The 13,280-nt window shown below is 45.9% G+C and overlaps 1 protein-coding gene across 4 annotated transcripts in view; it reads right to left on the bottom strand.

Moving 5' to 3' along the window:
- SLC30A4 (solute carrier family 30 member 4) overlaps positions 1 to 10,780 on the bottom strand; it is a 28,512-nt gene extending 17,732 nt beyond the window's left edge. For all 4 annotated transcript variants that reach the window (XR_005585907.1, XM_039493479.1, XM_039493480.1 and 1 more), the window contains exons 1-3: positions 10,390 to 10,780; positions 9,355 to 9,876; positions 1,050 to 1,196 (exon numbers count right to left, since the gene is read on the bottom strand). Coding sequence is in view for 3 of the 4 variants with exons in the window: in XM_039493479.1 (XP_039349413.1) it covers positions 1,050 to 1,196; positions 9,355 to 9,751 (544 nt within the window). In the remaining variant the exon portion in view is untranslated. The remainder of the gene's footprint in view (positions 1 to 1,049; positions 1,197 to 9,354; positions 9,877 to 10,389) is intronic.
- Positions 10,781 to 13,280: the final 2,500 nt, after the last annotated feature.

The raw sequence follows: 13,280 nt of genomic DNA, 5'->3' as shown, positions 1-13,280 counted from the left end.
CCTGCAAGTGCAGTGTATCTCCACCAAGGTTACGTGATTACTGGGGGGGTGGGGGGGAAGCATTCTTAAACTGGGTTAGCTAGCCCAGATTCGAATAGTAGCCAAGACATCATAACTTTGGCTTTTAACTTGTGTTAGCATCTCAAATTCAACTCTAGGCTCCCCTACAGGCTTTAACTTGAGCTGCTCACCCAAGTTAAAAATTGCCAATTTTACCGAGTCAGCTAACTGGGGGTAGTTACTCCATGTTAAGAACACATTCTTTGCAGTGAAGACCTAACTGAAGGCTTTATACATCAATGCTGATATTTCTGTAGCCACATATGTTCAACATAATCTCTGTAGACAAGTCTTTAGACCAGAAGATTCTTATTCAGGTGGTGATGAATCACTATGCTGAGTTATTTGCAGGGAAAAGGCAGTGCTTTTCCTACATAATTTAACATGAAATAATCACTGTGACATGAGTTTCCTAAATAGACCTCTAATGCACAGTTATTAAAAAGATACTACCAACAGAAATAGAGCCTTCTCCACATCACTCATCGGAATGCACAGCAAAGTAATAAAGAGAGGGGGGCGGGGGAAGACATGCCTGCCACTTAGGGTATTTTATTAAACTTTTCAGTGATGTTAGTTCTCATGAAAGATGACAGTCTGACAGCCAAGGACAACATAGTCTCCTATTTGAACCTACAAATAGCTACAGCACAGGTAGGAGCAGTGGAACCTCTCCCAGGAAGGGCTACCAATGTAACACAACCTTGGGCTGGGGGGACCAGGTCAAATCATGGGCCCCCGTCTGTCACTTTTGTGCCACTCTGCCTAGGGAAATTCCCAGGTGTCATAAAACCAGCATAGCCTCTCTGCTGCCTGCTATGGACAGAGCGTTGTAAAGGGCCCTTCGTGTAAAGCTATTTCTAGATTTACATAACCTCATTTCTGATAGTTAGTTATTTAATGCTCTACACTACAGCTCTGCAGTCAAACTTTCCTCATAGTTAGCAGTGTTGTAAATGGTATAACGGTAAAGTCTGGTAGCTACGTACCTAAGCGGTGAAATCCAAAGGTGAACTTTTTTGTGGGAGATTTTGCAGAGAGCCACAAAGCAAGCAGAGTCAAAAGAATACCACTGAGGTCAGTTAGCATATGAAGAGCATCCATCATGATTGCTAGACTATTAGCAACATATCCACCTGAAATGGAATTGGAAAAGTTAGGGCATGTGATCTGAACCACTCTGCAAAACATCCGTTGGGTGTAGTTTACAACAAAGCGTATTCAGAATGGTGCATTGAGCAAGTAATGAGGTGTGGTAATGGAGCTGGTGGTTTTTCCCATTGCAATCAATGTGCCATGCTATTTCTTAAAGCTACCATGGTGATAAATACAGTATAAATACTTAAACAGATTAGGTAAGTGGAAAAGGCTCCGTCCTCCAACCTTTACTCACACAAGTGGCCTCACTGACTTCAGTGAGACCACTTGCTTGAATAAGGTTCTGCAGGATCAGCCTAAACTAGCTTAGTGTCTTTTCTTTGTTTTGTGCATTTAATCAGCTGATTAATTAATTTATTAAGCCAAGACTGCAAAGTTTTTTGACATTTTGAAACATGGGCAGAGCTCCAATGACTAAATGGCAAAGAAATTCAGCCTGTCCTCCTTTTTTTTAACATTAAATCTTAAGCCTCATTGTTCCCTGTCCCAGCAGCCATTGCCAACCCTTCCATTCTGAAATACTTCTTTCCATTTCTATGTAATTTAACCCCTTTCTCATAACTGTGGGCTGTGCTGAGATAAATTTCCTCAGATCAGAAGGTCAAAGTGATCGATTTGCCCTGAAGCAGATGTCAATATCTGGATGGAAGGGGTTAACCTAATAAAGACATAGTCTTCCTTTCATGCACAGTGCTAATGGGAGTTCTGCACATGCACTCAAAAGAGACTACATCAGGGGTAGGCAACCTATGGCACATGTGCCAAAGGTGGCACGTGAGCTGATTTGCAGTGGCACTCACACTGCCCGGGTCCTGCTACTGATCTGCATTTTAATTTAATTTTAAATGAAGCTTCTTAAACATTTTAAAAACCTTATTTACTTTACAGACAATAGTTTAGCTTTATATATTATAGACTTATAGAAAGAGACCTTCTAAAAACATTAAAATGTATTACTAGCACAAGAAACCTTAAATCAGAGTGAATAAATGAAGATTCAGCACACCACTTCTGAAAGGTTGCCAACCCCTGGACTACATCTTCAGTGTCACAGTTCAGCAATGGGTCAGGTTTCCCCACTGCTCTGGGAGCAGCCTGAAATTGTCCTTGAACCTGCAGCTTCCACCAAATATAAAATGCCCCCTTGCAGGCCTCAATCTCCAGTTTTAGAAATGAAATATCTCAGATACGAGCTTATTTGTTTCCATCATTTCTCACTGTCTGGTCTTTGTGTAATATTAAAAATTTGCATTACAGGAAAACCTGAGGATCCTATTGGACAGACCATTAGGGGCCAGGTATAGCAAAGGAAAGCTCACAAATTGGTTGGTTGCCTGAGCAACAAAACAACAAAAATTATATACTTACCTACAAATGCACACACAGATAGCGTGCATTATAGTTGGCGGTGGTATTGATCATTATATACTTAAGTTTGAGATCTAGCTTCCCTCCCAGACTGGTTGCTCATCACTTTACAGCCTCAGAGGAATTTGTCTGATGTAGCTGCTCTATGCTGATGGGAGAGAGCTCTCCTGTTGGCTTAACTACTTCAGCCCCCGCAAGCGGCAGAAGCTATATCGGCGGGAGAAGCTTTCCTGCTGACAGCACCGTCCACACCAGCACTTATGTTGGTGTAATTTATGTCGCTCAGGAGGGTGATTTATTCAAACCCCACCCCAAGCCACATAAATTATGCTAACATAAGCTGTATTGTAGACATAGCTTGTTGGTTTGTTGAGCCTCCTGGCAGAAGGAACAACCGGACCTTTGGAGACTGGCTGGAATACTGACTGTTTGAAGATGAGCTCTACACATATGGGTGAGGTCCTGCTGAAAGCTCACTGGATGAGCCTGGTTTTGAGTTGTGGTTTTTCCTGACTTTGGACCTTAACATCCCCAAAGGACTGATGTGTGCCTTGGCGAGATGGCTAAAGCACTGCTACATCAACTCTTGCAAAAGAGTGAAGCTACCTACAGAGACATGCAGCTGGGTGAGTTGTGCCCTGATGGGCCACACGGGGGTGCTGCAAAGGCATATCTGATCACAGTCCCAGTGTGTCAAAGATCACAGAAAACAGACTGTTATAATATCCTGTAGGATCAAATGCAAAGCTCCCCAGATGACTGAGTACTAAATTTCCTCAGAATGCTCTGAAACTTGAGTCCCACAGGATGGGCCACAGAAACAGATCAGGTGAGGAAGTTTGGGGTAGGGTAGTTAGGCCCATTGTTCAGGGGGCTAGCCTGGAACTTGAGAGACCCAGGTTCAATTCCCTGCTCTGCCACAGACTTCTGGGGTCTTTGGGAAAGTCACTTAGTGTCTCTATGCCTCAGTGCACCATCTACAAAATGGGGATAATACTTCCCACAAGGGAGGTGAGGATAAATAAAGCAAAAGATTGTGAGGTACTCCGCTACTATAAAGATGGGGGCCATATAAATACCTTAGTTGGAAAGATCTACCACCTTGACAGAGCTTAGAAAAGTGCTGATCTCAAGCAAAAAGCAATGACGATCGGATCATGATTAAGGTGTAGTTTTATTTTAAATTCACCCTATTTCCAGTTCTCTCTAAATCAGGTGTGTGGTGTACACATGAGCATAAGCTGAGTCAGACACCACTTAGAAGCCAGGAAGTCTCAAACAAATCCACAAGAGGCATGGTGAATGATACTGAAGTCACCCCCATGAAGAAATTTCAGTGACTCCAGTAGCAGGCTCAACAAGCTCAGCCAGGAATTCCACTGAATAGTGAGACTGGTACACAGCCAAAATTCCCAAATTCATTTTATCCCAGGAGTCTCGTATGACATCAATCCGTCCTTGTGATAAGGCATTTTCTACACCTGAGATCAGACTCTGCCAAGTTCACCTTTGGATCATGCTGAACCACAAACACAGTCAGAAAAAGCAGAACCAGCTGACAGGGCCAGTTGTCATTCAACCAGGTCTCTGTAATATGTTCAGAGTTAAGAGCCTCATCCATAATTAGTTCATGGATTGTGGCAGTCTTATCAATGACTAACCACTGAAGCAGAAGCTAAAGGGCAAGGTCACTGCTTGCCATTACCATGTGCTCCTGAGATAAGGTCTCTAATTAAACTAAGTGGAGTAGATAACAAATGTCAATTACCTAGTGTATGTCTGACAAATGGACTTTCTCCTAGTTTTTCCCTGAGAGGCTTGGTAAAGTATATATATTTTTTTGGTTTGAACAATGGCGTTGTCAAATACACCACAGATGTAGTGCAGATAAAGTGATTATTCAAAGGTAGAAGGTCAACAAAAGGTAGTTGTTATGGCACATTAATTACAATTTCTACTGCACGAAATGAAGCTGCTTCACCACCACCTTCTTCTACACTTATTTTAAAAAAGCTAAATCAAAAAAAGTTTAATCTTCCTGTTTTTAAAATGTTATTTTTAGCTCAATGATCCCCAAACTTTTGAGGGTTGCACCCCCCTGGCCCGTTTGCCTCCCTTGCCACCCCGGAGCCGGGGCCCAGAGTGGGGGCCATGGGTGGGGGACACAGCCATGGGTAAGGGGGCCAAGGCTGGGGCTGCATCTGTGAGTAGGTCTCAGCCTGGGAGTGGGGTCCTAGCCGGGGTCTGAGGCTGGGGGCGAGGGCAGAAGCAGAGCTGCAGCTGGGCTGTGGTGGGGGCCAGCAGCCGGGCCCATGGCCAGTTACAACTCCACTCCCACTCCCGTCCTTCCCCTTAGCCTTGACCCTGGGCTGGGAACAGAGCCACAGCCAGGTGCAGAGACTGGGGCAGGGGCTGGGTGCCGACCTACACTGAGCCTGGGGACCGGGCCAGGTGCGGGGCCGTGAGCCAGGGACGTGGCTAGGGGCAGGACTGGAGCAGAGCAGGGGGTGGAGAGGAGCTGGGTTGTGCTCTCTTTCCGACCCCCATGGGTGCTGGCCCGGCCCTGCCGCACCCTCCCAATGTTCCTCCGCACACCCTACACTTTCGGGACCTCTGTTTTAGCTAAAAGTTATGGATACAGATAAAGTGCTCCTGAAAGTCACGGCTATCCTGCTGACAGAAAAAATGGCACAGCAACTTCCAACTTTTTTTTTTTTTTAAATAATGAATTTAGTACTCTTGACAGGTGCCAGATTGTCAGGAATGAAGCCCTTTTTGTATCCATAGTTCAGGCACTGCCACTGCCCATCTTGTACTAACTTCTGGCTCCCCAATGTAACACAAATCTCCCCTGGGAGACCACCTCACGGGATAAGAGGGAAGCAAGTTTAGTGACGTGAATGACTCTCCTGAGACTACTAATTCATTTCACAGAGGCCACGGAACAGCCAGCAGACTTTGTCAGTACTGAAATGAATTTGAATGGTGAACAAGTGGCAGCAAGTCCTCTATACCAGGGTTCTCACACTGAGGGTCAGGACCCTTCAGGGAGTCACAAGATTATTACATGGTGGGGGTCACGAGCTGTCAGCCTCCACCCCAAACCTCACTTTGCCTCCCAGCATTTACAATGGTGTTATAAATTTAAAACACTTTTATATATTTTAGGGGGGGTCTCACTCAGAGGCTTGCTATGTGAAAGGGGTCACCAGTACAAAAGTTTGAGAACCACTGATCTCTACTATTTATTATCTGTCCCTTGAGCCATCAGTTCCTGTACTTTCAAAAGTTTTTAACATTCCCTTTTACTAGTGAATTTAAATTACAACTAATTCATGCGTCCAGATTTACAGTTGTATATTGTAAATACTACTTTGTAAATATTGTAATTTCAAGAAGTTGTGTGGTCACAAGTAAAAACCCAGTTCAGTGCATCTGAAAGTCTAATGACTGATAGATACATTGATGCACTGGCATCATAACATTCTCCACTTTTGAAAACAAAGTGGCAATAGAACAAGTCAAGGGGAAGCGGATGGCAGAAATACTTTGTGTTCTTCAAGAGTTTAAGTGGCACCAAGTAGGCACTTAAATGGCATGAATAACTCCAAAAGACATGGTAGAACATTGTGCTATTTAAATGAAAAGTGAATAGTAATTAGAAGGTAAATACTACGCCTCTTAATAATTAAATATTGGTGATGTCGTTTTTAACAGCTTTGTGTCTACTGTCATGTGACTCTCCACTTTAGAGTTCCTTTCGTGGTTATATCCCAATAAGGTATCCAAGAATAAATGTCAAAAAAACTTCATTAATGCAGAGTTAAAGATGCCTAATGATAGCTTGTGCCCTTCCAGAATCTCAAGTTCAGCAAAACTCAGACTTCTGAAAACCAGGAAATACAGAATTAAGGTAGATGCCCACACAACCTTAACTCTGCCTGGAGCTGGCAATAGCCACTGGGAATTATCTGCATGCATTCTAGTTTCTTTCAGAGTTGTAGGTGTAGCTGCAGTGAATGGTGGAGGCAGCAGGTAGAGCAGGTTGCTAGAGGGGTGTTTGTGATATGAGAAGATCTGGCGATTAGTTTGAGGAGTGTCATGGAGCTGTGACTGTGATATGCAGAGATCTGGGTCTGAATCACCCCATGCATGTTAGCAATGGAAGGCGGTGCATGTGTACCTTGAGGTTTCAGTCTGCATCATTTCAATATAGAATTGTGTGGTATTCTGTTGGGGGAACATGCTCAGAGTTTGAGCACAGGGCAGGTGCAGGCAGCACCTGTCTCTTACTTGCACTGTGTCTTTTCACTGTAAGTGAATCCAAGTAACTGTCCAGATATTAGAGCACTTAGAATAGTCGAGCTTTTAACAGAAAGCTGGCCTTAACCGTAACTATACTGGAGCTGCTGCTCCACTGTAATATACAGCCATATGTGTTTCTAGATTTACAGATTGCTGCAGAGGTGAAAGTAAGCCAGTGTAGTCCGGTACGGCGTACCGGCAAGAGCCAGTACGCCGTGCTGGACTGCATCGACTTCCACGGCAGGGATTGAAAGGGCTCTGCGGGCAGCCCAGAGCCCTTTCAATCCCGGCCGCGGCTCCGGCGGCAGGGCTGGGGCCAGGATTTAAAGGGCTCAGACCTCCCCGTGGCTGCGAGCAGCTCAGAGCTCTTTGAATCCCGGCCACGGCTCTGGCGGCCCGGCTGGGGACAGGATTTAAAGGGCTCCAGGCTTCCCTCAGTGGCAGGAGCTCTGGGCCCTTTAAATACCTGCCCCAACCCCGCAAAGCTCAGGGTTCCCCCTGGTGGCCAGAGCCCCAGGCCCTTTAATTTGCCCCTGAGCCCCAGGAGGCTCCCAGCCACCTCTGCAGCTGGTCGCCCCTGGTTGATTTAAAGGCTCTGGGTCTCCCAGCCACAGCTGGTTCCCCAGGGCCTTTAAATCTTGAGAGGCCACGCCTCTTCCAGATAAGGCCACGCCCCCCTCAGGACTCCAGCAGTACTGGTAAGTCCTGTAAGTTACTTTCACCCCTGGATTGCTGTATCATGCTGTTTTGGTTTCTCTTGAACCTGAACTGCAAGAGAACATGCTTTGATAACAAAAATGTTTGTCAGAGATAAATAAAAATTGAACTTGGAAAATGAGTTTGTTACTGTTTTGAATTAATCCACAACAGGAGTAATTTTGTAGTGGAAAAATCAACATGGTTTCTCCCAATTATTAACAATATACTGGAATTTTCAGTAAATCATACGATCAGAGTAGCTCAAAATCATCTGTTGCTTTTAAGCAATATACAATAGACACTTTCATGTTGCTTATTATGACAGTGTTTCTCACATGTGGCCACAGTGGCCGCATTCGGCCACCAGGGCCTTTTCTTGTGGCCACAGCCTCCTAGGCTGGGGGGAGCAAAGGGGGGCATGCAAATCAGTGGTCCCTCTCCCAAGGCCCCCTCCAGAGATGGAAATGCTGGAGGTGCAGGTAGCTGGTGAATTTCCCACTTTCCCTGGGATTGAGGAGGCAGGCTTTGGCCACAGGACTGTGGGCTCCATCCATGTGGTGAGGTATGTGTTTCTGCCTGGTGGCAGGCTCTGGTTTCAGGCTCAGGCCCCAGGCTCACCATCCCTGCCATCATCCCTGGGCCTTGCTGCCTCCCTGCCCACCTCCCCATCCAGGGCTTAATTTGTCGCAGAGCTTGGGGGCTGAGTAAGTCTGCTGTGTAAAGTGATATTAACAAACATACAAATATCACTTTACACAGCAGAAGATTTACCAGCTAGCAAGTCTTAGAAGAAAAAAAAGTGCAACCAAAAAAGCAAAAGAAACAACAAGAAGACAAGAACATGCAAATCACCTTATTTGTGTTTCTATTCTGTTTAGGCCCAGTAAAGAATAGACAACTGTAAATTATTTTTATTACCGAGTCTGAAAAAACCCTACATAAATAAATTACAATGATTTAGATGTGTATGTGCATATTTATTTGTTTTTCCTAAAGTTAATTATTTTAGGAAAAATAGTCAGCGCGGCCACCAGGAAGAGTTGGTGGCCGCATACCGAGGCCGCCAAAATTTTTGTTGAGAACCCCTGGTTTAAGATACAGAAATAGCTAGACTAGTGTAGATACTCGGTTAGTCCAGTAGGGAGAAGCAAAACAGGAAGCTGTAAGTGATTGATCTTTATCTATAACTCAGTTTCATGAGGGGTTTTCCCCCTTTCAATGGTAGAACTAAATTTTATTCCTGTATTTGGGGACTAAGAACATAAATAACAAGGTTTGAAGGCCCTAAAATCGTATACAGACACTGGTATTCTGCTATTAAAGAGAACCATTAACCTGAAAAAATTACATTTCTGTCTGAAAATCTTGCACCTATTATAATTACAAGTAAAAAGATGGCAACAACTGAAACAAGTTGAGGGAAGGGGGCTCTGTATTTTTCCCCATTTAACATCAGATGGACAATTTAATTGTTAATTTCAAATAGTCAGTTTCTTCCTTGTTAAGATCCTTCTAAACATCATCCAGGGAAGAGTTAATGTTGGCAGTGTCCCTTTAACCTTTCTTTCCTTAGATTCTCATTGCATGCTGACTTTACTGTGGGCACTCTGTGGACTTGCTGAAATCTGTGCATGTCAGTAACTGATATACTGTCTCCTTTAGCAAATAATTAAAGGACAACTGTGTAATAAAATAATGTCCTAAAAAGCACGGAGGCATTTTTCCATTAACCCTTGAGGGAGTAAGAAAACAAGCCCAACTCACCTATGAGCTCTCCAATCATAAAGAAGAGATAGAGAACGGCAGCCAGGGTCAGCTGTTTTTTCACCTTCCTCTGTTTTGATAGTTCCCTCTGTTTACTGCAATTGCTACAAGGGTCCGTCCTAGGGGAGCTAGTCTGTGTGCTCCGCAGAGCAATATCCCGGTCCAGCAAGGAGTCGTCATCGGACTGCAGACCTAGGTGAGCCCCATTGACAGGTCTGTCCGGAGCTGCATCCGAAGTGTCATCAGAAACCACAACTCGCAACTTGTTAAACCGGGGAAAGTCCTCCTCCCCCACTTCATCTGAAAAATCAAAGGCACTGGAGTCGTTCAAGAACAAGGGGTCATCGTTCTTTCTCAGCATGGATTTGATGCTATTCCAGACCCTGGATTGGGCCATAGTAGCTGGAGCCAGGAGCCCAGCGGGGTGCTGCTGCTTAGCTACAGCAAATTCTTCTCATGCAACTTCCCCTTGCAGGCAGAAATGCTTCATTTCATCGTCCATTCAGGACACTTCCTCCAAGCCTGAGGTAATCAGAGTTACACATTCAGTTTATCAATGGATACAAATTCAAGTTAAAATGCACCGGGGCGAGGTTATGCCAGGTAATCCTACTAAAGCAAGCCAGCCCTCTTGTAAGACAGCTGTACTAACCCTTAGGCTGGACAGCCCACCTCCAGGATGCCAAACAGCTAACAGGGGCACAAAAATAATCTATTTTAACCAGCCACTTTCATGCCCACTGGCCTACTCGCTAGGCAGCTGAACAGAGCCGTGACTACAGTAGCAAAGACGTGTTTGATACTGACCGAATCGAAGAGCTTTAGCTCACGAAAGCTCATGCTAAAATAAATTTGTTAGTCTTTAAGGTGCCACAAGTACTCCTGTTTTTTTTTTCCAGAACAGACTGTAACACATTGTTACCCTGTCATTTTTAAGGTTATGCAAAACGCTGAATAACTATTGCTCAAGGCTCTCGGGTTTATATTGCTGAAATATACAGGGGGGGAAGCTAATATACAGACACTGAACGGTACCTTTGTATGGCTAATACCACGGCTGCCCCCATGCAATTCCGATCCTTCGGAGGTTGGCTCAGGTCATTCGCTGAAGTCCCTTGTAAGTGATACCAGCTCGCCAGAAATGCCTGCACTCTGCCCCCGGCTGCGGGGCCGGGCAAAGCCAGCTTAGCTCGACAACCCCAACCAGGAGCCGGGCTTCCCCACCGGAGCATGCACCCCCCGCGTAGGGAGGAACCGCGCCTCCCCCGGGAAAGCCGGCGTCGGGCGGTCACCCCTTTGCTCTGGGGCGCTGCATCCCCCTCCCGCTTTCGAGACAACCAGGCTTGCTGCTGACTCGCCGGTCACGCAGTGCGCCTGCGCCGGCCCTCGTGGCCGCAGAGCGGCGCGGCGGGGCTGGCCGGGTTCGCGTTCCTCGCTCGGGACGCGGGGCCTGCGCGGGCTGCAGCCGCCGCCTCCGCTCTGCCGCGGGTCCAAGCCCCGCTTGGTACCGCCCCGCCCCGCGCGCGCTCGCTGCCCCCGGGGGGTCTCCCGCTGGGCCTCTGTCAACCTGCTGCTGGCTCGTGCCTAGGGCCAGAACCATTTCGCGTGCCCTGGGCGGGCTGCCGGCTCTCCACACCCGCCCGGCGGGCTGCAGAGGGGACAGCCTGGACCTCCCGCAGTGCGGGAGCCCGCGCAGGCGTCTGTCCTGGGGGGCTGGAGTGAGACAGTTACCGCTTCTCCCTTCAGGCCAGCGGTTGCTTCGCTAGCCGTGTCTGCTGCTGTTTTCCACGCTGTGCTCCTGTTATGTGTCACAGGCTCTGTTTAGGGTAACTAGTCCCTACAGCCCCAAATCTTAAACTCCTGATGCCCCCCCCTCACATGCATTGTGGGTACGTGTGCATGTTTAACTGCACACTTGTGCAACCCTGCTTTATAGACATACACGGGGTCAGGGTAGTCAATTATTTTTTGTCAAGGTCCCAGTTTCTTGGTTAAGGTATAGTCAAGGTCGGGGGGGAGGGGGAACCAAATCCAATGATAATGATAAGTAAATAAGATTTGGGGGTCTGTTCAAAAGCATCTGGTGGTCTGCATTTGGCCCACGGTCTGCCTATTGCACTAGGCATGTTCCCTATGTCCGTTTTATGGTATGTTTAACTTTCAGAAATTTCTTAGTTCTGTTTCCACATCCACACTGTCCCCTTGGTAAATGCATTAACTCTCGATGCCTTAGTTTTCCAGTCTGTAAAATTGAAATAATCCTTCCCTACCTCACAGAAATGTTGCGAGGCTTCATGTTTGTAAAGTGCTTTGAAATCCACAGATGAAAGATGCTATAGAAGGGCAATGTTGTTTTATTGCTATAGTTCTAAATACAGTTACTCTAGTTGTGCTTCTTTATATATTGGGCCTTAATCCTTCAAAGACATGCTTAACTTTAGGCACTGGACATGCACTAAAGTCTTTGCACAATCAGGGCCTTGTACTGCAAGCCCACATAGATTAAAACCCCATAATACTGTTGTTAAATTAATATGCACCTGTTGCCAGCACTTCCAAAAGATAACCGTGCAATCTCATGTATAGTGAAAGTGCTGGAACTTGCTAGTCAGCAGTGTGGTTCTAGTTTATGTCCCAATCTTGCAAACATCTATGCAATTTATTCCTTGTTATCTGATCAGCTGTAAGGTTAGCAACTATGTGGATAGGAAAATGGCAGTTCTGGGTGAGCATGCTCATTATTGGTGATGCATCCGACGAAGTGGGTATTCACCCACGAAAGATCATGCTCCAAAACGTCTGTTAGTCTATAAGGTGCCACAGGACTCTTTGATGCTCATTAATATTTCACAAATTTGTAATGTGGTTTAAAAGATTTTGATTATAAACGGCACAATATAAAACTAAAATATTTTCTGTTGCTATATATAACCAGTTACTTATATGCAAGCCCTCTTTACAACACGATCTGCACACAAGTAGGTTTAACATAAGGGATAATTATATATAAAGCCTATATTGTATTTTAAGTGTGGAATTTAAGAAGCCCAGGGAGCTTGAGAGATTTGCACATATCAGAGTTCTGTTCGAGATGACTAGAGTGTACAGTACTGAAGTCTAACATCATGTCAGATTTCTTGAATGTTGCATCTAGCTTGTTTCTTTTTTTTTCTAGTATTTGTGGCAATAAAGGCAGCATTGTTTACATTCTATTTCACATTCCTGTTTATATGATCAGGCACAGTGATATCCTCATGTTTTGGTACTTTTGGGGAAGGCTATGGGCACCCCTTTCCTGACTCTCCTTAAAGGAATAAGGGGTCTGAGCTTCTTCCCTTTGGTAAAGCTCTAATCAGCTTCAGTGGTTTATGTGGGAAATTGTGGTGGGGTGCACCTGGCTTTTGCAGCTCCCTACAGGATGCCCCACAGTTCCACTTCCCCCGCCGCAGGAAGCAGCGAAGTGATAGGAAAGGAGCAGCAAAAGTGGGTGCTCCAGCCCAGCCCTGCCTAGACAGGCCGCACAGAAGCAGCCAATCAGAGCCCAGCAGGCTCAGATAAAAGGAGCTGGAGGGAGGTCAGCAGATCAGTTTCTTCTGGGACCAGAGGAGAGAAGAAAGGGGCTTCTCTGTAGCCTGGAGGTAGAGAAGAACCTGATGATCCTGGCACTGATATAGATCTGGAGGTAAAAGTGGTCTGGTAGGGAGAGACCCAGGAAAGGAGCAACAATGAATTGGAGTAAGAAGTACGTGGCTACTGGGTATAGGGCCCTTAGTTTGGTATCTGGAGTAGTGGGAGGGTCTGGGTTCCAGTGCCACCCCCAGGTGAAGTGTCATAAACCCCAGGGAGGGGACAGGGCTTAGTTGGGAACCCAACCAAAGGGCTGAATTTAAAGGACCCAGAGCTGGGGCTGAAGACTATAGCGAGGG

This window comes from Mauremys reevesii, linkage group 10, assembly GCF_016161935.1.
Source record: "Mauremys reevesii isolate NIE-2019 linkage group 10, ASM1616193v1, whole genome shotgun sequence".
Taxonomy (NCBI): Eukaryota; Metazoa; Chordata; order Testudines; family Geoemydidae; genus Mauremys; species Mauremys reevesii.
Note: the sequence above shows the minus strand (reverse complement) of the source record. Positions and strands in the feature narration are given on the sequence as shown.